General features: G+C 38.4%; 1 protein-coding gene across 1 annotated transcript in view; it reads left to right on the plus strand.

Moving 5' to 3' along the window:
* Positions 1 to 25961, plus strand: part of LOC126298381 (inhibitor of growth protein 3-like) — a 133244-nt gene extending 107283 nt beyond the window's left edge. The window contains exons 2-8 of the mRNA XM_049989689.1: positions 8095 to 8223; positions 8299 to 8433; positions 9095 to 9178; positions 16912 to 17141; positions 18810 to 18964; positions 25502 to 25730; positions 25845 to 25961. Of these exons, the coding sequence (XP_049845646.1) occupies positions 8095 to 8223; positions 8299 to 8433; positions 9095 to 9178; positions 16912 to 17141; positions 18810 to 18964; positions 25502 to 25730; positions 25845 to 25961 (1079 nt within the window). The remainder of the gene's footprint in view (positions 1 to 8094; positions 8224 to 8298; positions 8434 to 9094; positions 9179 to 16911; positions 17142 to 18809; positions 18965 to 25501; positions 25731 to 25844) is intronic.
* The last annotated feature ends 221 nt before the right edge of the window (positions 25962 to 26182 follow it).

Consider the following 26182-nt stretch of genomic DNA (forward strand, 5'->3'; position numbering starts at 1 on the left):
ACAAAAAAAAATAAGTCAGGAATACAAATATTTTATTACCACAATACTAGATACCAGTGTAACAAGTTCAAAGGTACTATAAAATTTGACATTTGTTGAACAGAATCATACAGGTATACATAAATTGCCTTTATTTGATTTTCTAATTAACACAACAGATGGTTCCCTTTTGGACTAAAGATACACTTATGTCCATGAGTAAGGGATCTATGAGATCCACAGAACAACATAAAGCAGGCACAAAATTTGTGGCATTAGTGCAGAGTGTGATATCCTTGCATAGCAGTTCAGGATATATAATTGTGCCCCATATTGTGGAACAGGTGTCCAGATTGGTTTGCAGTAATGTCTGCCATTGATGATAAAGTGCCCCTTTGAGCTCACCAAAAATCATGGAGGCAATGTTAGGGTTGCATTCCTTCAACCTAGTGTTCTGTGCATGTTCAGTTGGACACAAGTCTGGCTATGACCACTTTTTCATGTTGCAGGTACTAGCTTACCCCACAGCTCCTCCCCCGCCCCCTCCCCCACCTCAGCCGTCCACATGTAACACAGAAGAGTCCCCCATTTACTGTTGTGTAATGTTATTCCTATACAACAGCTGTCACAGTACTCCTAGGTAACATGTGCTGGTGTACATGCTCTCAACATGATACCACCGCAGAGGTTTCAACAGTGCTGTTGCCATATTGGTTCTTTTCCACAACATTGATAGTGTTGTAAAGAGTTCCAGTGTGAACCAAAAGGACAGATGATAGGAATCATGTGTATAGGTAAACCTCAACTCTTTTTGTGTACAGGACACTACCCAACTGTTCCTGAGCTCGCTCACAGTGTGCAAGATACGCAACATCTCTAGATGGGCAGGTCATGTGTTGGCCTGAGAGATATATTTGGGTAATTAAGCAACAAAACTCTCCTGGGTCTCTGCTGTAGCATGTAGTTGACCTTGACCATATTGCTGATTAATCTCTCTCCTGGAATTTTCTTCAGAGTCATGAAATCACATTGTAAATGACATTTACTTCCTAAACCTCCTAATGTCATCCAAATGGGTTTGATGTGCTATCTTGATTTGCTAGTATTTGAGTATGCACAAAATGCACAGTCAGAACCATTATATCATAGACCACTGTCTTCATGGACCTTTGAAGGCACTCTAAGTTGCTCCATAGTGGCTTACCATGTATATCATATTTCTGTGGTGTCCTGTCACAGTTTAGTCTGCACCGTGTCACAGTATGTTTCTGTGGATGTCGAGGGTTCGTTGAATTGCTGCCATGGATGTATGATGACTAGTCTTGCCACCATGTGATGTGAAAATCCCGTTTACATCATCAGTATTCATCAGTACCTAGCATGTATTCCATAATATGATACAATATTGCAGTTCCTGTGTTTTTACGAATTAAGATGCAATTCCATTATGATGCTTCATAATTGAGAATAACACAGGCACTGCAATATGTATTTATCTGCCGACACGAAGCTAGTGATTTCCAAGTAAAATGTCTCACCTGTACGGCAATGTACATATCAGATGTATGAGCACAGGTCGGAGATGTGTGATTGACGACATATGGAAGTTTAGGTCTGGCCATGAGTAGTGCACGGATAGCCAAATGGTAAGGTGACTGCTCGCGATAAGCAGGAAATTCGGGTTTGAGTCCTGGGCTAGCACAAATTTTCATTGTCGTCATTCCACTCTACAGCTGATGGTTGTCCATATTTGCAGTTGCGAATATCCTTCCTGTATTTCACATATTCCATGATCTTGAGTGCCAGTTTGCTAATTCAAATAGATGTGCCAAAAGTAAGAAGTATTTCTTATCTTCATGTCCAAACTGCTTGCCTAAACCACAGGTATTTTTCCTGGTTGGTGATTTCACATACAAAGCCTGATGGGTCTCTCTGTAAGCCCAGAGATTCACTGCAAGGTAAGCCATGTATACATGGAGGCTTCCACTGTTGTTTAGTCCCAAAAGTGTCACAAATAGTTTCACAATGGGTAGCCTAAGGGATCATAAAAGGCAACCAAAGGATTAGTTGACACAAGTGCACTTTAAATAAATATAATTTACTCGGCTTGTGCAAAAGAACTGCCTCACTGTTGACAATTTGGGGCAGCTGTGGCCAGCTATAAACAGAGGCCCGACATGGGCATGCATCTAAGTACACTGAATGTTTGATGGTAGAGCTAGCAATCAAGAACTCGGTTAACATTTGAAACCAACTAGTGGCACACAGATAATCTTGGCTAGAAGCAATATTGAACTAGCTGACTGGTGCCCAGGTTTCTGTCACTTATAACACTGTCCTGGTAGTCTTCATTGGTTGGCAAGTTGGAGATAGTTCATTGGTGGTGATGTTTGATGTGCTGCTCCCTGCACCTGCAAGAATCTTTGAGGCACCAGCTCCGGCAGTACCAATAAGCTACAGTACTACACCCCCACCCCCCTTCATGAACCGCTTCACCATTGGCAGGCAGGGGAGGGGAGGGGGGATTATGGCTGCAGGAAGTGGTGAGGAGACAGGAGCTGAAGCTGTGGCTGGAGTCAACCTCGTGTCTGAATCATGGAATTTGCCTTAAGACCTACCCAGGACACTAGCTGGGAAACGAGACTGAGTGATGGTACAAGGTCTTCTGCTGATCAAACTGCAAATGTGTCTTGAAGAGGTGTGACGGTCCCCTGGCTAGCTGCAGAGTGGAGGGGACCAACAACTGTGGGTGTCTGCTACTTCTTGGCGACAGGATCATGCAATTTACAGCTGCAAAATTGACTCAGGGTGCCATTGCTGCAATCTTCCTGGACCCTGTATCAAAAATGTGCAATTGCTAAGCAACTTTATGATGTTGCCACATTCCCAGTGACAGGTGACAGCTGCCGGTGTGGGTGCAGCAACTGGAGCAAGGTGTGGTGGTGCTGTCCTTGAAGCAACACCACCAGTCATGTGCTGTTGTGATGCTGGGAGCAGTAGGATGACAAGAATAGCAGCAAAGCTTAGTCCCATGTGTGGTGGGTGTGTAGTTTATCCATCCTCTGTGTAAAAAGTGCGTCACAAATTGAGGTCCATTATTAGTCACAAGCCACTCTGGTAAACTCTGAAGGCAAAACTGTGGATTACAGAGCTTGATGTGTGCACTGTGTAATTGTATAGCACATGGGAACCACAAAAAGAAACTTGCTATATGCACTGATGACAATTGGCTAACGAGTGTTACAGTAGCATCCAGCAAAATCCAAATGAAGGCATTGCCAAGGTGTGTCAGGCTTCAGCTAATTAAAGGACTGTTGAGGGGGGCTGCCTGGTATTTTGTGTGAGCATGGCACTGAGCCATAATCTACTCTATTTGTGAGTCCATGCCAAACCATGTGCAATGAAAATGAGGTAATAGTTTGGTGCAGACTATGCCCAGTGACCCGGATGATGCAAACTAAGAGCATGTCTCTGGAGAACATTTGAAATCACAACACATGATTGTTCAGATTCAGTGCACAGAAATGTGACACCTTGTAGCACAGACAAGTCGTGCCGATGTGCAAAGTATTTTTGAACTACTGGGCTAACAGTATGTTTCATGGTCCGAGGTCAACCAGTGAAGACATAGTGCAACAGAATCTGCAAGTCTGTATCCAGTACTGTGGCATGGGCAATCGTCAGGTGATCTAATGGAAACTGATTCAGTGTGTCAGAGTCACTTGCGTCAGTGTGGCAACAAGATGTTTCTGCTGCATCAAAGCCTGCATCTGGTCCCAAGGGAAGACATGAAAGTATGCGTGCTTTGACATGCTTGGATGTGGGACTGTACATCATCTCGTATTGGTAGAATGATAAGTGTTGCAATTCCTGTGCAATGCAATTGGGGGCCGTGTTGAAAAGTGTGTGCAAAGTCTTGTGGTTGGTGACCAAGTAGAACTTCCTTCGGTACAAATACTGATGAAATTTAGTGTATCCATAGATAATAGTAGGAGCCTCTTTCTCCATTTGAAAATAGTTGCTCTGAGCTCTGTTTAGCAATTTGGAGGTAAAGGCCATTGGTCTGTCAGCAGAACCAATACTTTGTGAGAGTACAGCGTCACTGCTGTACAAAGAGGCATCCATGGCCAAGACTACAGGCTTGGAAGGAACAAAATGAACTAGGCAACTATCACTGCGAAAAGCTTCTTTGAGGCATCGAAAAGCAATATCACATTCCAGCAACCACACAAAAGGTACATTCTTGTGGTGAAGGTGGTGCAACAGTGCCACAATTTGAGCTGCATTCTGAATGAAGTGGATGTAATATGTCAGCTTCCGTAGCACTGACGGTAATTCAATAACATACCGTGGAGGTTTGATGTCACGAATGGCTTGCTAGTGAGACTGCTTTGGATGAACACACTGATTATTAATTACATGCCCCAACTGCACAGTCTCTGTTTTAAAGAACACACGTATGTTTGTGTTGGATTTAAGGCCTGACTTGGAACAGGGTGCACAAATTACTAAGGTTCTCATCTGCTGTGCCACCTGATACCACTATATCATCTAAATAATTTGTATACGAAGGCACAGATGCAGTTAATTCTTCCAAATAGCATGGGAAAATTTCTGGAGCAGATGCACTTCCAAAAGGCAAACAAAGGAATTTGAAAAGTCCTCTTGTGTATTAATGACAAACACTTGCTGTAATTGTTCATCTAAAGGGATCTGGAGGTAGGAATCACATAAATCAGTCGTGCAGAAGTAACAATCAGCTCCCAAATGGTCCATAAGTTCATCGGGTAGAGGTAAAGGAAATGAATCGATCACTGTATGAGGGTTCACTGTTGCCTTGAAGTCTGCATAAATACCCAGTTTGCCTGAAGCATTCTTGATCAGTACTAATAGAGATACCTACTAACTGGCTGTGATGGTGTCGTAACACCACTGTTCTGCTACTGTGAAAGTTCCTGAGCAACCTGTTCATGGAGCTCATGTGGCACAGTGTGAACCCTGAAGAAGTGTGGCTGTGCACTATCTTTTATGGTCACATGCACAACGAAATGAGAAGATTTGGCTGCAAACAAGTCTTTGAATCCAGCACACAAGTGAGCAACACTGTCCTTCGAATCAAAGGGAGTAACTGACAACACATTTTCTACCACAAGCACCCAAACAAATCAAGGCCAACTATACTTGCACTATTCTGTGAATACAGTCTTTTGCAAATTTTGGTACACAGCAGGAAAGCTGCAAGAACTAAGCACTGGAATGTCTTGTCAATCATTTGCTGTAAGCATAGTGTGTGATTTGTGCAGCTTTGGCTTGCGAAGAAGATCATTAGTATTGTGACTGATCAAAGAAACTGTGACACCCATATAATTGCAACTGAATAGTTTGACCAGGTATCACAAGGTCTACAAAGAGTTTCTTCAAATGGCGATGAACCGAAGAAGAAGTTACTGGTTTTTTGAATTGCACAGCTGATCCACACTAGAAGCACTGTTTTGTTAAGAATACACAACATGTACAACAAAGTTTGATTTCTGTGGGCATATAGTAGGAGAGGGAGCCTTCTTTTTCTGGAAGCATACTTCTTGAACATGTCTGTTCTTGCTACATGAAAAACAAGTTCTGTTTTGTGACAGGCATGTGTGATGCTTATGCACTGAGGAGCAGTGCGGGCAAGACTTCATGCCAGTACCTTGCTAACCTGGCTGTTTATGTGCCTGACTATGCTGAGCCACATAGGCTGTTGTATGCTCGACTTTTTAAGTGACATGTTTACATGGATGTGTAGTGCTATCGCTAGATGTCACACTGAAAATTTTGATTGAGAACTATCTACAACACTGTCACAATAGTCTTGATAGTCAATAATTTGCAAAACTTGCTGCAAAGCAGGGTTGGGATACTTGAGAGTGTTTTTCCTTATTCTATTATCACCCACATTCTGAGTAATAGTGTCACATATCATGAGGTCAAAATATATTTGCCATACTCATATTTAATATTAAACTACCTAGTAAGCCCATGTAAGTCTGTCACTCACTTTCTATAATTTTGCTTCTTTAGTTTGAAAAAAGTTAAACCATGCAACCACCATATGGACTTTCTCATCATAGTATCTATTCAAAGCATAAATTAATTCTTTATATTGTATAAGATCTGGTCACAAAATGGGGACCAATTTGCAGCACGTTGTATACACTCACACTCTGGCCATTGATTAGAAAAGGGGTTCTTTAACAGTACGTAGTGTTTGGTGTGCAGATAGATGAGCTTCAAACTGGGCCAAGTACTCTATCCAGCCCTCTTTGTCCTCCTCAGATAGGTGAAATGGAGATAGTAACGATGGCTGCCTAAGTTGTGGCACTGCCTAGGTGGTGGCATCTGATTGTGATTCTCACTGACTGCTGTCTGCATTTGAATGAAGGCCCTCATCATCTCAGTAAACTGGGTCATTATTTAGCACCTGTAACTAAAGAAGCTGTGTTAGATTGAGTATTGGTGCCAATGGCAGTTGTGGCACAGCTAAGTGCAGGGCAAGCATACATGGGGCTGGGGGCTCAAGGTAGCTACAGCAAAGCAAACAATACTAAAGCTAAATCAATATGTGGCAGCAAGAACAACTTAACTGAAAGAAAATGGAAATCACAGATCTGAAACAGAAATATCCACACACACAAATGGTAAAAGCACTACAGAAATGTCCAGAAAGCAATGAAAAATTCAACAAAGTTTGTTACTAGATGTTATGATGTGGTATGGCGAATGTGAATGTGAATGTGATGTTCTGAAGAGCCTAATCTTATGTCCTCACTGCTAATGATTCAAGAGTGCTTCTAGTTGAGATTACTTGTGTTTCACCAGTTGGTGTCGCAAGTGTACTTAGGTGCGCGCCCATTTTGGGCCTCTGCTTATAGTAGCCACAGCTGCCACAAGTTGTCAACACTGTAGCAGTTCTTTTGCAAGAGTTGAGTACATTATATTTATTTAAAGTGCATTTGTGTCAACTAATCTTCCAAAGCACTGCTCGCAGCACCCACAATAATCTTAGAGGAACTGGCTCTGGCTGTATCTATAAACTATGATACTACAGGCTTGGTATTTAAATTATAACACAAGACCAAAAAATGACATGTTACAAAACTCAAAACAAGAAGTGGGAGTTAGCATGTTGGAAGTTAGACTGTCATATCAGATATCACAAGAGTACACAGAAAAAATTATTCCATATTAACCATGTCTAATCAGTAGAAGACCTGATGATGATATTTGAAACAATACAGATGAACTATAGCTGAGAGTGAAGGATTTCAAGCAGGGGAGCACAGTCTTGTAGCTCCCCTGAGGAAGTAACAGCCAGAAGAATGAAGTCACCCTACTTAGCAGCTGATATGTTGTTGCCCATTGATGATTAAAAGAAAATATGCTACAGATGCTCCCCCCCCCCCCCCTCCCCACTTCAAATTAGTTTGGGAATCCACTAAAATGACAAAAATTAGCCATTGTTACATGCAAATGATGTTCAACATAAAGTGAATGTATAGATTAGCCACTTCATTAAGACTAAATGACCACTGTTACATGTACTGCTCCTAGAACAGCCTGTCAAAACTGGTTAATTGAACTGTGACTGATTGCTGTTGAAATGAGTCACTTTTTTATGTAATCTTTAGATATGTAACGTTGTTGACATAACTGTTTACTGAAAGTGGCAGTAGTCAGAACATAAGCTGCAAATGAAAATCTCTGGAAATGGAAATTAATGATTCATTGCTTTTTAAAAAAAGATTTAGCTACATATATTTGATTCTTACTAATACCTGACTTTGTTATAGCTGTCCTTCTACTACTGCTGTGAATTGTGGAGGGCCTGCCTATAAAATAATTTACCATCATTCTTAGCAAGCTGAATAAATTATAAACAATTTAATTATATGCAATAATGTAGGAAAAATTCAAGTAAATACTGATATTTATATGGACTCTTAGTAAGTGGCAATCAGTTTCCTGTATTAAGATAATATTAACAGAAACTATTATCCATTGTTTTAGATATATTTGAAACTGTAAAGGATGCCTAATGCCTGCCATAATATTGAAAGCTGGTTTTATTTCTTTCAGATAACCTTGAAAGTCTTGAAAAACGGGTGAAGCTCTTCTTTGCAGCAGCGCGGAGAATGAAAGCACATGAGAAAGACCGTGAATATCAGCTGATATGCCAAGACTATATAAGAACACTGGACTTTGCAGGTATGCAAATAGAAGTTATAGTTTGTCCTTTGTATTTATCATCAATATTTCTTTCTATTTAAATAATTGTTTCAGATGAAAAAGTGGCAATGGCTACCCAGATGCATGACTTGGTGGAAAGATACTTGAGAAAACTGGACCAGGAACTTCTCAAATTTAAATATGAACTGGAAGCAGATCATCAAGGAATTACAGAAGTATTAGAAAAGAGTATGGTTTTCATTTGCAAGTTCTAAAATATTGTATCCCAAGTAAAAAACAAAAAGATTTCAGTAAATAACAATAGTTATGTTCTGAATCTCTGCACTTACACCTACCAACTTCCTGCTCCTTCACCCCCTTCCTCCCTCCCCCCCCCCCCCAAAAAAAAAAAAATAAGTTTTTGTCTCACTTGAAAAATATTATCTGAACTGTGTTGTGCAACATGGAACTTTCATGTTTATAACTGAATTTTATTGTCAGACTTCTATCTCTTTATTTCATTTTACCTCACACTCAGTAAAAGAAATCAGTTTGTTTGATTATTCTTTGCACCTCATAGTTTGTCCATGGTTTCTTAATTAATGCAGGTAAAAGCTGTTCCTCTTACATCAGTTTTAAGTATATTACTGCAGTGTTGTATGTACAGATGCATCAAGACTGATTTTGTAGAGAAATATGTGTTACTTGCTAAGGAGTCAGTTGTTATGAAATTTCTGTCTACAAAGCAACCAGAAGTTAAGAAAATCTTATCTTTTATTTTAACTGACAATATTAACTTCAGTGTGATTAATTATTTAGTGGCCTGTGACATACATTCGTTAATAGTAGTGAATACACAACATGGCCTTGGTTTCATGTTTATTTTGGTTACCGAGTACTTCTGTTTCAGGATCTTTGGAAATGGACCAACTATCTGTCACAAAGCAACAGAAGGACAACTATAATTTGACAGTTCCAAGGGCTACACATTATGGTATGTTGGAATCTCACTAGTTCCATTTTGTCTTATGGTTTTACTACTTTTAATTTATGGATCTTGAATTTTCAATAAAAAGGAATATTATTTTATCCATGCTGGACCTTGCGAACAATGTGACCATTAAGGATTGTTGAAGAATCAACCAAAGACAAATGTAGAGTAAAAGTCAATAATGGGCCAAGTGCCAAAAAATCTGATTCCGAGTTACGTAGTATTTGTTTAGTTTTTATTTATTTATTGACAAAGCTATTTTAATGAAAAAACCAGAACAGTATTTTTTATTTATCGCTACAGCAAGAGTCATACAACTATTGTGATTTTTTTGAAGTTCCCTTCCTTTGAAAATAAATATTTTATTCTTAGAAACACAGATTGTACTTAATGCTGTACAGGTATCAGCAAAAACAAGATAAATACTGATGAAAGAAATCACAAGTGTTCATCAGTTTTATTTATAATAATCATTTTATTGATATATTTTGCAGAGATTATACTGTGGTTAAATTATTTTTGATCCTTCATTTAATTTTGTAAAGGACAAAGAAATTTTAATTGATTAACTGTTTGAAAAATGTTCTGTTAGATACTTTAAAAGACAGCAGCATTTGTTGCAGATCCTTTTTCTCTTCAGCTGACAATTTGTTTTTAAATTGTTGTGATGTTAAAATAAAATTCTTTATTTTGTCAGTGGTAGCCCCTTCCTTGAAAATATTGCAGGTGCTCCAGTCTTCAAGTTCGTTAAACACTGTTCTCATGTTGACAACACCAGGTGCAATTTTGTTCTCTTGAATTCAACTACATTGGAAATATTTATTCTTGTTGTGTTATTGTGTGTGTCGGCTACTTTTTTAAAATGAAATAGTCTTGAGGCTGGAGCATAGTAACCACAAATGGATTGTTAGGTGTTGCATTCTCCATAAGTTTTACAAGATCCTTAGGTACTTGACACTCTGACAATCTTCCAGCCTCTTACATTTTTCAGTCTTTGTCACCTGCTGTAGATAATTACAAAGCTTTGTGGCATTGAACCTGTATTCAGCCTCAGCAGTAGGTCAGCACATAACAATCCTGCTATCTTTCGGGCCTTATCTGCACTACGAGAAATAATTGTAGTCCTTAGTTTGCTCTTCGGGTTGTTGGAAGTGCCACTTAGCTTGATTTTTCAGGTCTACCTAAAAAATAATTTTTTACATGTAGTCCATTATTGATTTCCACTCTACAAATACTTTTAAAAGATCTTTCTTTAATCTCATAACTGATTTTGAGCTACCATATCTATCTTCAGATTGCTGACTTTTTAAATCATATTTAACGTTTTTGTTATCAGTATTTCATCAGCTCTTGCACTGGACAGGAATATTTGAATATTTAGTGCCACTATGTATGTTGCGTGGATGGCAAAAACATGCTATTGCGCCCATATCTGAGTAGCTAAAAGCTGAAAGAGATGCATGCGTTTACATATGTTTCAGTGGACAGCACTCTGTCTTGCTTTGGTTTTTAGGCTTTTTTAGGGCAATGCACGAACTGCTGGAGTGAAAACAGTGCACCCATTTTAAATAAATCTATAAGGCACACAAACACTTCATATTCTTAATGTGAATTTCAGTCTGAGGCATGTGCTTACATTCTGTGTTTTTGTTTACAATGCAAAGACCATCCAATAAGCAAAGATAATGCTTACTTCATATTAAAAAGAGACCTAAATTAATCAAAGAAAGTATGTGGGAGTTGCAGTATGTTAAGAACAGTAAGAACAGAAAAATACTTATATTCTAGGAGTGAACTTCTTATGTAAGGGCTATAGGACAGGTTGTTTTAAAAAGTTTTATTTATTTATTTATTTTAATTCGCTCCCCCCTCCCCCCCCTCTGCCCCCCCCCCCCCATCCTAGTAACTAGCAGCAGGAATTTTAACAAAACATATGATTACATTCATTAGAAAGCCCATGCCCTAGAGTTAATGAAAAACCTTAGTTCAGCTCTATTTGTTATATGTGTGACTCCAGCTGTAAGTGATTTAAAAACAAAGAAACTAGTTTGTTCTGTTTTCATTTCACTGATAAGTTACACCATCAAATTGTTGGGAAATCCATCATACTGGGATGATAATTTCAGAATACAGAAGCATGTTATAAGAATTATATCTGGTGATAGTTCTGAAACACTATTTTGAGGGTTGTTCAGAGAAATTTGTTAATGTACAGCAGTTCAAAATACACACTTCCATTGTTGTTCCATGGTGTTGCCAGTTTTTTTTCTGTTCTGTTTGTATATTTACTAGATATATATTTTAGATATGGCCCAGCGAACTGTTTTTCCCAATACACTTCAAAATTAATAATATAAAATGTTTTTGCATCACTGAGGGACAATATTTTGATACCATACTTCACAGGCTTATTTAGAATGTACTGTACAAAACCACAACGGCCTCTAAAGACCTGCAGCATTTCATCAGTTGTCACAAATTAACTGGCATTATAATGAGCAATATAGTTCTTTACAAATCCTTGGTGAAACTCACGAAGAGGTACCATTTTATCTGTAAACCTTCACTCAATTCTTCTTTCTATATTGTCAAACCTAATTGCTCTAAGAATAAAATGGAAAGATTTATAACTGAAAAGTGATCGTAAGATAGCCATAACAGTACCATCAGATGCTCACAGTTCACCACAGTTGGCATAATGTCCTTTCTTTATGCCAATCATAAAAATTGCACCGAAAAGAGCATGAATTTCTTCTGTTGAAGTGTCTTTCCAATCACAAGCTCTAGAATGGTTTTTATCACTATATTTTTCCCCTGATCCATCTGTTGGTATGAACTGCAATGTCTTCTATCATGTTTTAGTGATAAAAAGATAAAATGCATCTAAAGGTGTAAATGTGTTTCTGGCAGTCCCTTTTGGGCCCGGTAAAGTTCTGGTAATGTTTTTAGCACTTGTTTTCACTGCAGTTAGGGGTTGAGTAATGCAAAGAGTTTCACCATCTTCTCCAATATAAAGTGCGTAGTTACCTTTCGTAACATCATGTGCTGCTGTTTCTTCACTGTCATCTTCTTCCTGTGACTGTTCGGATTCACTACTGTGGTTGTCAGCTTCAATAATTTCCTCTTCCATATCAAAATCGATTTCAGATTCATCACATGTCAACTCATCTTCCGAAATTTCCACTAGAATTCATCTTCCGAAATTTCCGCTAGAATTCATAGGATCTCTTCTGGATCCCCTATAATATCACTTTCCCTGGAAATAAATATTGTGTACCCATAAAACAAAAAAAATAACATTCTAAACAAGAATATGTATATAATGTAGAACAAATACTTACATGACTAAGCATGTGGTGGCAATCACATCGCTGATGCAGAATTGAAGTTAACAGTGCTGTTGCAACAGAACAATGGCCAGGTTTGGTTTCAAACAAGGTTACACACATTCCACCTATGATGAAGACTGCATACTAGATTCCATGGAAACTGACAACTAGCACCAGCCAGTGGGCAATCAAAAGTGTTGTGGTGCGTATGCCGTGGCATGCCCACCAGAGGGTTAATAGTGAGGTAACGACTGAATGTCAAATCGTGGTCTTCCTTTTCCTAGTAATTAACTACACCATGCAGGCATTACAGAACATGGTGTTGCTGGTAGTCATTTATGAAACTGAAATCAAATAGAATATGTTATGAGTCATATTTCTGTTATAGCCAAGGAGGCGTGTCACGCCCCACAAGTATCTCAGTGTGCTATCACCCTTTACGCACTCACCTCGCTATTGAGCTCACGGGTCATGCATCGGTGGGAGGATGAGTGGCTGGAAGTGACTGACAATAAGCTCCATATAGTCAAGCCCACAACGCGTGTGTGGTGTACTTCCTTTCAGCCCCGTCGGTGGGACGAGGTTCTCTTCACTCAGCTTCGAATAAGCCACAGCCCTATGACGCATGGCTTCCTGCCCCGGCGGGAGGACCCTCCAATTTGTGGTGCTTGTGGCATTCAGGTCACTGTGCACCACGTTTTATTGGATTGTGTTTTATTTTCTGACCAGTGGGCCGCCACTGACTTGCCGGCGGACCTGCCATCTCTTTTAGGCAACACTCTGACGAATGTGGTTAAAGTTTCAAAGTTCTGTGCCATGTCAAATGTTTTTACAAAGATTTTAGGGAGACGATTTTAATTTTCTCACTGTGTGACAAGCTCGCCCATATTTTATGTAAGTGGCCAGCCAATGACAATTTTCTGTGGCATTCTTGTTGCTATGTTTTCCCTTTCCTTCGGTTTTACTTTCTTATGTAGTATTTTCCTTCTTTTCCTGCTTTCTTTGAGTGTGTTTTTTAGTTTTCTTCAGTCTGTCCACATCCATTCATTTTAATGTGTGTCAGGGCGCTGATGACCTCAATGTTGAGCGCCCATAAGCCCCAACACACACACACACACCCACCCACACACACACACACACACACACACACACACACACACACACACACACACACACACTATTTCTGTTATAACAAAATACTGAGAATAGTGTGTTCCTTACCAATCCTTATTGTACTAAATCTTTCAAGATTTTTGTTAATATCTGTAGCCATGAAAATTGAGATTTTTCTTGTGTTCATAAGTCTGCAACTGCTTTTTGAACATTTCACTGCTACATGTGTGTTTGAACTAACATACAGAATTTTACAGATGCTACTATAGCTTCCTATGCTAACACAGTACATAACTGTAGTTATCTAACACTATATGTAAAGATGATCATGCATGAAGTACTACTGTACGTGCACTAAACTGAGACTACATTTTGCTGAATTGTATTGGTAATACATAGCAGTTAATTATACAGGGTGTCCCAGGAGGAATGGTCAGTGTTTAGGGATATGACAGGAATGATCTTTTGAAGCAAAAAATTCAAGTGAACATGGGTTCTAAAACAGTACTTAAAGATCGCGTCCTATGTAAGTGACAGAAGTGACCGTTAGTGCTCAACACCTTCAAATGACAAAACACTACCTCAGTTATAGTTATGGACGTGTCCTAGGTGAGTAACATCCTTGGCACTGCCTGTCCTCTGCTGCAGCTTGCGACGTTTAGATTCAGACATATTTGAACCTTGCCGCTGCAGACACGTGACAGTGACAGTGATGGGTACGAGTCTTCTGGGCAAAGCACTGCAACGGACGTGCTGGCTGTTATGAGATACTTATCATCGGATTTTAAGCAAACTATGTGGTAAGAAAAAGTTGATTCTTCCACACTTTATGGATTGATATCTTCGCTTGATGAAGGACTGAATTTATTTCCATTATTTGTCATAGTTACTGTGCTGTATGAAACTAAGTAAATGACTGCACAAATTTTTTTATGAGTTTGCAGAGATAAAATCGCATTGCATAGACATTGCGCATAATTCATTTTAGACCATACATGATTTCATATGAAATGCAGCCAACATATCAAAATTGTATTTAAAGTTGAGAGCGGAATGATACCTGTTTCCTTTCTTGAGATATTGGTTGTTAATACACATCCAAGTCATTTCCTGGTCATTGGTCATTGGGAATCAAGTGGTTGTAAAAATCATCATACTTCATAAACAGTTCAAGATATCGAAACGAGGGCTTTTTTATTTTATTTTTTTTTTGGGGGGGGGGGGGGGGGATGACAGCACACAGAAAGGATTTATTTTGTTGTATGATTAACACTTGAAATGTTTTGCTCAAATATTTGAGTAGAACTGAAGCAAGGCTCCACATAAATTCCACAGTGATTTTGGGAAATGACAGCACACAGAAAGGATTTATTTTGTTGTATGATTAACACTTGAAATGTTTTGCACAAATATTTGAGTAGAACTGAAGCAAGACTCCACATAAATTCCACAGTGATTTTTCATCCAAATTTTCATTGCTAAATAAAGAGTGAGGAATGGGCAAATGGTGTTTCAAAATGGCCAGTGTGTAGTCTAGTATTGCAAGTAAATAATTAATTGCTTGAAAGTAATCAGGATAATTAAGGAAAGTTTAACTGCTGATTTGAGGTGAAATTCAAAATTTAATGAGCAGCTGCTGCTGCTAGCTATGTAAATGAAGTGTCAAAAAAATTCATCTCTTCAATGCCTAGCCACTTTGAGTATAAAAGGATACTTTGGTGTGATATTTAAATGTCAAAAAGGCTTCCTTCAAATCCGTATGAGGAATTTCAGGAACAGAAGACACAAGGAAGGCAAATGAGGTGTCAACAAGATCATGCTTTGTGAATAAAACTTGAAAATAAAGAAAAATGAAAGAAATTGGTCAAATATTTTGTGAAATGATTTGTCTAAAAGAAATAAAATAGAGCAGAGAAACATTTGACATGCCTTTGAATTATGCTTAAAATCATGTACAGAAAGCGGCGTCCTTCAAATATTTATCTATTTCCTATTTCTTACTTTTAGATAAATCATTTCACAAAACTTATCACTTTTGTCAAAACATTTTTTTATTCTTTACTTATGCAGATTATTTAGATTAATTGAAATACTTGCCCTTGACACTTATTTGGTTGACCTAAAAAATATAATTTCAGATGCAGTGTTAACAATATAGATAAAACTTAGTATACAGAACTGGTGACAGGATTACAACTGAGTCAGTTAAAATATAAGAAGCAGCCAATCCTGACCCCTGGACCAACAATGATCCATATTACTAGGCTGCGACACTACCATTACACCTTGTACACCACCTGCAGATCAGAACTCTTTCATCTATATTTAACTAGCCAGCTGTTCTTCTGCATTTATAGGCTGTTGAAAGTGCTTGGTCATGTAAAAAACATTTTTCTTTAATTTATTGATGAGATAGTCGGACATCTCTCTGCTCATGCATATAGTTTCAAGGAATTTGTCATGATCTTCGTAGATGATGATATAAATTGTCAAATTCTCCATTAATATTCCTCACCTTTGTAAATTTCATGCACAGTGCTCCTTTATCGACTTATCTTCTTAAGTAAAGCTACTTTTGTTGCCTTACTCTTGAGATAAAAGATTCTGTGGTTTAGGGGTACCATTTTATAGAAACATCTGGTTGGCTCTGGTAGCCATCTTGCAGCGGGAGATAGTCGCTCACACACAACACACCAGAGTTTATTGTCCAATGCTGCCGCTTGTTGCTGGAGTGTCACATATCCAGAGGTTGCTCACTGTCAGTCACTTCTGATACTTAACATAGGACGTGGCCCAACAGCTATGATATTTGTTCCATAGAAGAGATGTGTTTCATGTAGCGAAGATGAACAAGTGCTAACAGCTCTTAAAGTATGCGTATTAGAGCCCATGTTTACTGAATATTTTTCCCTTTTTTTGCTCAATATACAAAAAACAAAGAGCTTGCAGTAGAAGAGATTTGTTTCAGGTGAAGTAGTGCTCATAACTCTTAAGCCATGTATTTTAGAGCCCATGTATACTAGACTTTTTTTGCTTTGAATGATCATTCCTGTCACATCCCTCAATATTAACCATTTCTCCTGGGAATCGCTGTATTGTATGTTGACCTGACTTCAGTATTTGTTTGCAGACTGGTTCACATTGTAATGAGTGATACTCCATTTTATCCTTTCTTTCACTTTATTCTCATCATCCTCAACAGTATATCATATTATATGAAACAATAAAAAAATACTTCTGCATGTATGTTACAAATTTAAAAGATAAAATTGATATTTGCTTAACTTTCCACAGAAAAGAAACGTGAATCAGTGTCAACGGCACATGCAGCAGAGAAAAGAATGGGTGTTGAAAAATCGTTACCAGTTCCAGACCAACGTCAGTCAGCTACAGTTTCAGGAAGGGTGACTCCTTCTACTACTCCTGCAAATACATCAAATGTGGGATACAATTTAGGTCACATAGGAGCAGGTGGAAATGCTATTGCAGCTGCTGCTTCTCAGGCTATAGCTGCAACCCAAAAGGTAGTAACGCGCGCACATTGCATGCGTGCGTGCGCACCTTATATTTATATGATGAAAGTTAATGACCTTGATGTCCTTATCAGTTGGTAGCTATAACATTTTCATTTCAAATTGTGTTTGGACACAACCACCAACCAGTTGTTCACCCAGATGATTGGTCTCTACCAAACTGTGACTAAGAGCAGAGTTGACCATCCAGTGGCAGAAAACACTCATGCCCACAGCATGCCTCACAAGCCATGGCATCTAGATCCATCTCCACAACAGCAGATTCTCTGAGTTGTGTAGATGGTAGTTGTTCTTGCAACATATCCTTGGATTTTATAGCCGTCCTGCCCTCACCCTCCACTACGCCATGCCCCACACCCACGGCCCATGACAGTAACTTCCCTCATCCTGCACTGACACTCTCTTCTACACAGTCTCCATCTTCCTCTGATCTATCTCCCCATCTCAATCCGCTTATCCAAGACATAGTGCTCCATGCACAACTTCCCTAGCTGCGGCCAGTTCCAGCTCATCTGTACAGCATTCCTGTCCCAGGCACTCGTTTCCTCTCTTTACTAGCTATCAGTTGCCCTTCCCAAACCCTTTCCATGGCAGGCATCACTAACCATCAGCAATCACTCTTACGTGATTTGGCATTTATTGTAATTTTAATTCTGTGACTGGATGCTGTACCTATGCCCACTAATGTAAATTATCCTATGGGAGGAAGATTGTGTGTACCATCTATTTGTGAACTTTTTTCCTATTGGAATTCATATTTCAACTATTTGTGTCTCATGGTTTTTGAGATGGAGATAGGGAAGCAGCTCAACATTTGCCAGGAGATGTGTGGAAAACTGTCAAATCATCACACTTGGGGTGGCAACTCTGCCAGACCAATAATAATCAGTTCATTCTACAGATTTGCTTAATGATTTCTGGCAGTATAAAAGTATAAAGTGTGGTTCATAATACTTATGTAATTTGGCTTCTGTATCTACAAAATAATGTGTTTCACCCTCTCATGTTTTATTTTCTGTCACTAGTGCATAAACAGGGCATTACTATTATTATTGTTGTTGTTGTTGTAACATGAATTATCCAGAGCATCAATAAATGCCACTTTGTTTTATTTATAATTTGGATGCAGTTTGAAAATCAGTAGAAATACCAAACTAAGTTTCTCCATCAAGCTTCAATTCAGGTACTTCAGGACTAGAATATAAATCAATTTCTAATTTGTACAATGTTTCTGGAGGTCCTCCCCTTCCTCTTTTATTTCTTCTTCACTGGTGACTGTAATGCTTCATAACCTATAGACATAATAATTTTTATAATGTCACTCTGTGCTTCAGGCTGGCTAGTAAGGAAATGCTTGCAGCAGAAACAAATTCTCTCTGCATTAGTGAGGTTTTTTAATACGTTGCATCACCTTTCAACAGGGTAATTACATTATTTAGTTCAGACTGAACACATCCACTGTGACGTAGATCACCTTCATCAGTCATGAAATTTTCTAGCAGAAAACTCCTTTATTAGGATAAAGTGAACAATAGAATCTAATGGATGAGGGAAGATAGAGTAATTTAAACATATTGTGTTTTGTCAATTATGTTTTATATATTTTGTGTATTTGTGTGAAAGAATCATGTTAAGGTGATATTGTGCTTTTACCTGCAGATGCAGCAGGGACGCCGAACTGCAAGCCTGAAGGCTTCGTATGAGGCCATAAACATAGGTGTCCACGCTCATGAATTCAGTATAGACAAAGAGCTGGCTGGTGCAGCTCAGACTGCTATTGCAGCAATTCAGGAGACAACAAAGAAACAAAAAAAGTAAGAGTCTGAGGGGTAATTTTTATTTTAACCTAGTAAGATTATGACAGTGAAGCTTTCACAGTATTCTGAAATTGAGATTATCTAAGGTCGATTTCCAGAGAAATCAGCCAGAACTACATGTCATTAAGGTTTCTTTTCATATGTCTCCAATTACAACAAGAAGGACCTGACATGGAATCAGTTAACTAATAAGCACCAGTAGAAAATTTGTTTTCTCTGAATATTCAAGTTCTGTTGTTAAACATACATTTGATCCATGAAATATTTATACAGGAAATGGAAATTCTTGAATAGAATATAAATGCTTATAGAAAGAACTGACCACCATTCACACTGGCTAGAATTACTGTGTGGCAGATAATGTCTCAAGGCATTTTGAACGTACACTTGACAACACCAAAAGTGGTGACAGAAAATCATAGCCAGTGTCAACATATGGTACAACACTGTTGTGAATAAAATTCAACATGCCATTTTTCCAGTTTACACCAAGGACATATGAAAGAGGAATTATTGCTTGAAATATTATGCAAAAATTTACCTTTTTATATTCTCGACACATTCCTAGAAGAAAATACTTTTCTTCAAATAGAATACGCTGTTATTAGCTGTAGGACAACACACAGACTCTTGAATATGGAAATTGTTTATCAGTTTTGCTGTAGTTGAATGGCTTTCTATTTAAAGGAGCTATGCAGTTAATTTTCTTCAGTAGGTATAAGTGTTATTAGGTTGTAAATCAAGGAGGAGTCACTTGAGGTGGCAGGTGTGGTAAAACTGGTGGCAATGTTTACTGGTAGCCCTCATGTATGGATGGTTCTGACTTCTGGAAAAAAATTGTCATAATAATAAATTAATTCCATTGTAGCCTAGAAGAAAGATGAAGATAATGAAAAGTTGATTATTTTATAGAATTCTGATACACACGATAACCCACTGGTTCCAATGTGCTGTAACATATTTATTGGAGACCACTCAAAAGTAACTCTTGTAGAAGGATTCAGTTCAATGGGCTTTAATTCTTTAAAAAAAAGTGATCATAAAACAAAGTGTTCCATATTATCATTCAGGCAGTCTCTTCCTGAACTTCCTCTTAACAGTGCAGCTGGTAATAAATGTCATAAGAGCATTCAAAACACAAAAAGTTTCTACACCATGCATATTGAAAAAAAGACATTTGGGTTCATGCACATTCCTATTTCATAATAATCACTGGAAAAGAAACTTTGATTATATTCATGAAAATGCATCTTTGCTGAATTAGCTAATGGTAAGGAACTTTCTTAGTGATAATACAAAACAATATGTGTTATGATTATGTATGACCACATATTATATTATATTATTATATTTTTGTATTATCTTGTGACTGGTTTACAAAGTAAAGTTGCTCTCAAGTTTTATACCTAAAGTAATTGACGTGAGGGGGGGGGGGGGGGGGAAACACCATAAGCACAGTGATTTTGTTGCATTACACTCCAGTCAGCAATTAAACGTTCTCATTACTACGCCAACGTGTTGAAGTAGGAAAGAGCTCAAACGTGGTAACTGCTGGCCTCAGTTTTTCTGAAAACTAAGGTTTAGTGTCCTAAATACTGTGTGGACAAATTTGGTGAGATGAAACTGCTTGACTTCCTTGTAGGAGCACCTTAGCAGAAGGGGAAACTAATTGTTGAGTAATTTATCACATTAGATGTTATTCCCATGTTTTGTGACACCATTATTCTTCAGTGACTGACAGTCTAACGCACTTAGTTGCGTTTGTCAATGCACCATTCATTCTGTAATAGCCAGTGACAGTATATGACTCAAAGACAGATACCTGAATTACCTCACTCTTGAGTCCAGCTGCTTTATTTAAGTGCAGAAGGTATCAGAGCTGGTGCATGGCATGGCATTCCTGAGCACACTGCAGAAATTTGCAGCTGACATCATAGAACTGTCTATAGCAATGTCAAAGTGATACATTGCATTATTTGCTGGTGTACCATATTAACTCCAGTATTGTATACGAAGTAATCAGTGATGGAAGGACATACAAACAAATGTATTAAAATTTTTGCACAGTACATTGGAAGTAGTTCATAAAATAACTACAAATTTCATAAAACAGTTAGAGAGATACATTTTATTAATTGCTGATGTACCAGTCTTAACTGGTGTATTGTATAGTATGTAATGAGTAATAGGTGACTGTGTATGGATGTACAAATGAACCTATTGAAATTTTATACAATAGAGTAATTCATATAAAATATATGATTTCATGAAGTATTTTAAGTGGAGAAAGTCCATACATTATTATTCATGTTGGCGTGATTTGACATACTTGTCATTTTGTAATTTGTTGTGATTATGTGGTCAGTTAATGTTTTATATCTACATAGTGATGTATCCAGTCAGTGTTAATTCTCTTCCATGTTGCTGTATTTCAGTTTGAGGTACTTGAAAATGACGTAACGTTAAAATTAGCTAATCGCACAAATTAAATGAAATACATTAACATACAGCCTACACCAGACCTTGTTTTCAACTGTGAAACATACTGTGTTTCATGGGTCTGTTGGCATGGTTCAATGTCAACTTCAGGAGGCTGGAATACAAAGCAAACATGTGGATCTCAAGGGGAAGCTTTGTGATTATCACCAACTTTTCCGATTAGTGTGTCCTGAGAAAAATATCTATTGTGACAAGCAGAAAATAAGTATCTTATGATGAATCAGTATTTTTTGTAGCAGATGATGGTCTAGTATGAATACATAGGTCACATGATGTCGTTTGTAATCCCAAATATATCTGCAAGTCATCTTATAGTGTCTGTGTGTCTGTGACAGTTTGAAGCTGAATGTGTTCCTGTAGATCACGGATGCTTTACAGGATAGATGGCCAGTGCTATAATCCCATCACTGTGAAACTACTACACTCATGTTCATAAAAAAGCAGAATGCTTCGAACGACCAGAGATATTCACAGGACATGTACATTAGTATGTTCTGCAGAAAAGATTAACATTTTGAACCATGTTGGCCCACAGGTTCAAGATCAACATCAGTATCACTGCACATCATCATCCCCTCTTAAATTGTGTCTGCGGCACTTGTTGTTGATATAAACTTAAGGTAATGGAGCAGTGTGACTTAAGCAGATGTGCAGGATGCCTCACAGACATATGCGTAAACTGTACTGCCAAATCAGTGAGTTAAACTGTAATGCCAAATCAGTGAGTTTGAAAGAGGTCACATTATTGGAATGAGAGAATGTGATGCATCCATCTAGGAAATTGCTGCTTGTGTAGGACAAAGTGTTTCGGCAGTGCAACAGGTGGGTCAGATTGCACCAGCCAGACCATGGCCCGATGAGATCAACACCTCATCCGAATGGCATTGCAGGACAGATTTGCATCCTGCTAGGCTCTGATGCAACAGTGTAACATATCGTACACTATTAGGGGTACATTTATTTATTATGGCATGGGGTACATGTGCATCATCTACTTCTCTGCCTACCTTTGAGACGAATGTGCAGAAACAGGCTAGATGACAATGGTTTGTGGAATGATGTAATTGGGACAAGAATGGCATCTGATAGCGTTTTTGGATGAATCTAGGTTCTGTTTGTTTGAAAATGATGGCCACATTTTGGTTCACCACAGATAGGGGAGTGGCATCACACTGACTGCATTTGCACAAGACCTACAGTACCAGCTCAAGCCTTATGGTGTGGGGAGCAATTAGGTGCAACCATAAATCAAATGTGGTGGGTGTCCAAGGCACTGTGACCATTGTGACCTACATGAATGACGTTCTGTGACCTGTAGCCATACTCTTTCTGCACCAAACCCCAGCCACCATTTTTCAGCAGGGCAATGTATGACTACATGTTGCTGCATGAACACCTGTCTCCTCAGTGTCACAGGATGTGAGCCTTTTCGCCTGGCCCACCAGATCACCAGACCTGTGGCAAATCAAAACTGTGTGGAATATGAGGAAATGACAGCTCAGTGCTGTGACTCAATGCCAACTACCACAGATGAACTGTGGAACCTGGTGAATGCAGCGTGGATGGCTATACCAGAGGACACCATTCATGTCTTATATGCATTGATGCTATGACATATGGATCAAGTTATCAGGGCCTGTGGTGGATCCTGTGCCTACTAGGTAACAGGACACGTGCTGAACCCAGGTGACTGAAATGCTAATCATTTCTGCAGAACATACTCATGTACATTATTCTGTGAATATGAATGGCCTATCTCTGGTCATTCAGAGTATTCCATATTTTTTGGAACATGACTGTATGTTCTGTGATATTAATTTGTTTCTGGCAGAATCAATCTCCAGTACTCAGGCCAGCTGTGGTGCACAAGTAGCCTGCAGAAAAGAATGAGATATCTTGACTGTTCTCCTCTTGCACCGTACCTCAGCCCCATTGAAAATTTATGGCAAGGATGAAATGGACACTGTGAGAAAACTGGCCATATCTCATGCTAAGAACCTGCAGTGATCTTCAGAATATCACCCTAGCTGCCTGGGAATAGGTAACAGAAAATAAGAGATTTATTAAGCACCTTGTAGTCCATACAAAATGAATAAATTTATGAAAAACATGCTGTGCCTTTTTGAGCCCAGAAAAAATCTCATTAAAAACTATGAACTGTCGTGCCTGTTGATTAAACAGATTCATGCAGTAAAACAAATAATGATTGCTGTAAGTATTATTTGATCCAAATGCTGCTGTTGTGCAGTTGCTTACCAGTCTGTCATTTACACCATCAACTGACAAAGTCATTACACAGAATCCTGTAATATTCAGGTATTTCCCACTGTTATTCTGCCCTTGACTCCATGTCACGACTTCAGGTGCGTTTTCCATGACGGAAATCCTTTGAAAGAGACAGAGCTAGATTTGTTGTGTTGAAACTGACCCCAGGGATGGTGAGATGGCTTCAATGCAGGATGGAGGATGGTGGAGAGTTATGGCTGGTTTGCAGGTTGTCCCAGCAGAACATGGCTATCAAAATAAACACTTTATTTACTCAGATATTTGTACTCTTCCAATTCTGGGAAGCAACCATGCCCCTCTCGGTATATGGCAGGGGGCTGTATGGCCTGCAAGGCTGGTTGTGAAACACATGCCAAGGATTGCTGGCACCAGTGCCCGATATTCAACATGTGAGATAGTATGTATGAGCGTATGGCATTGTTGGACGTTTTTTAACGCCACTATGGCGACTTGCGAGTGAATGAGGATGAAATTATAATCAGCACAAAACATGTGTCTTAACTGTTAACACCAAAGGCTAGTGCTCTTCATTGCTTGCTAGCAGTTGGCGCTGACCAGTGTGTGAAAAGTATTTCTTTTTGTTTCGTATGTTCGGAAAATCTAGAAAAATTTCCAGCAAATGCAATTCCATCACCCCTTGAAAAAATATATATGTATCTTCTCTGTGTTCCTATGTCTGGTGTAGCAATTTTTGTTTCAGATTAGGATTTTTTCAAACTTTTGCTTGTATTTTCTCACCTGTGATTGTTGCCGATTCATTTTTGTTGTGGCACATTTGAATAAAATTGTTTAGTGTTGAGAGCTATTGTTTTCATAATGGACATAAAGTAACCTCTGTACATGAACCTTAATCATAGCTATTAAAAGTGTTGTAGTATTGACAGTTTTGGTTGTTGCATCTTTGTCATTATCATTGCCATCAACAGCAGGAGTAGCAACAACCAGTTCAGTCACTTGGTGATGTGGCCTCTTTGAGCCAGCGTGCAGCATAGGTTCCCAGCAGGTTATTCTGTTTCAGCTTATCTTGAGCTTCCTGTTGCTAGTTCAGTCCATCTGTATTTCTTAAGTCTTTTTCCCATATGTCTACTAGTGATATTTTTTGCTAAATAGGACTCCAATGTAGTTATTTGTTTTGACCATTGCCATCTTTTGTTCAAGCGATGTGACCAGCGCACAGCTGTTTCATGATATTTATTCTTTCCATTATGTCACTAACCTTGTTGTATGTCTGATATCAACTGAACTGCTGTCTTTCTGCCTTTGGTTGCATATTACTGTTTATTTTACAGATAAAAAGAAATATTTATTTGCCTTACACTCGTAATTTTAGTAACACATACGTAGTAGTCGACAACTAAGGGCATTACTCAACTTAAAGAAAGCTAGATTAAATCCTGATGGTGGAGAAAAGGTTGGCTAGCAGGGAAAATAGACATGATGTCGCATAGTTCCTGATCACCGGACTGTGGACCAATCCATTAAATTAAATCCGAATTCTCTCTTGAACATGTAAGGGAATGTGTCATCGTTAATGGTGACCTATCTTGTTGGGGGTATTAATCTCGGTAATGTTTGAAGGGAATGTTTATTGCCTGTGCTCCGTTTTGTCTTTTTCCTCTCTGATCACTGTAAACAACGTGAATGTAACACTACACTATGCACACATTTATTTATTAATTACTTTAGTCAAACTTTTACAAATTTGGAAGATGCCCATCGCCAACTCTATAAGACGTTTAATTTTTCCAGGAAATCATCGCATGCTTCATCAAATCAAGGTGCAAGTTCCAATGCATCAGCTGTTTCAAATTCTGTGCATCAAACACTTACCCTTGTTGAAGAACCGATAGCGACAAATGAAGTGACAGCAGTTGACAATTCTGATGGCAATGATTGGGAATATGATCCAAATGAACCAAGATACTGTATTTGCAATCAAGTTTCTTATGGCAACATGATAGCATGTGATAATGAAGATGTATGTATTGTTATATTTCACTTTGTAACACCCATGTAGTCAGTTTTATATTGTTACAAGTATATGTCGTTAAGAACATGTCTATTTTACTTCTGAGAATCACCTTTGTTTCAGTGTCCATTTGAATGGTTCCATTATGCATGTGTGGATGTGAAAACCCCACCTAAAGGAAAGTGGTATTGCCCACAGTGCACTTCAAGAAAGAGGCGGCGCAGTTCACGGAAGAATTAAATTAGTGACATAAGATATTGTAGGAAACTGATAACAGGAAAGAGAAATGGGTCATTACTTTCATGACAGCAAAAAATGCAAAAGTAGTGTACCATCAATCATATTTTACTCTTTTTTTCTAATGAATTATAATTGTGAGATCGAAGTCTAGAAATTATGTGATAATTTTTTTTTCTGTTTAATACTTTTTATAATTTCTTTTGTTCAATAGGGAAGTTCCA

The sequence above is a fragment of the Schistocerca gregaria genome, chromosome X (genome assembly GCF_023897955.1).
Source record: "Schistocerca gregaria isolate iqSchGreg1 chromosome X, iqSchGreg1.2, whole genome shotgun sequence".
Lineage (NCBI taxonomy): Eukaryota > Metazoa > Arthropoda > Insecta > Orthoptera > Acrididae > Schistocerca > Schistocerca gregaria.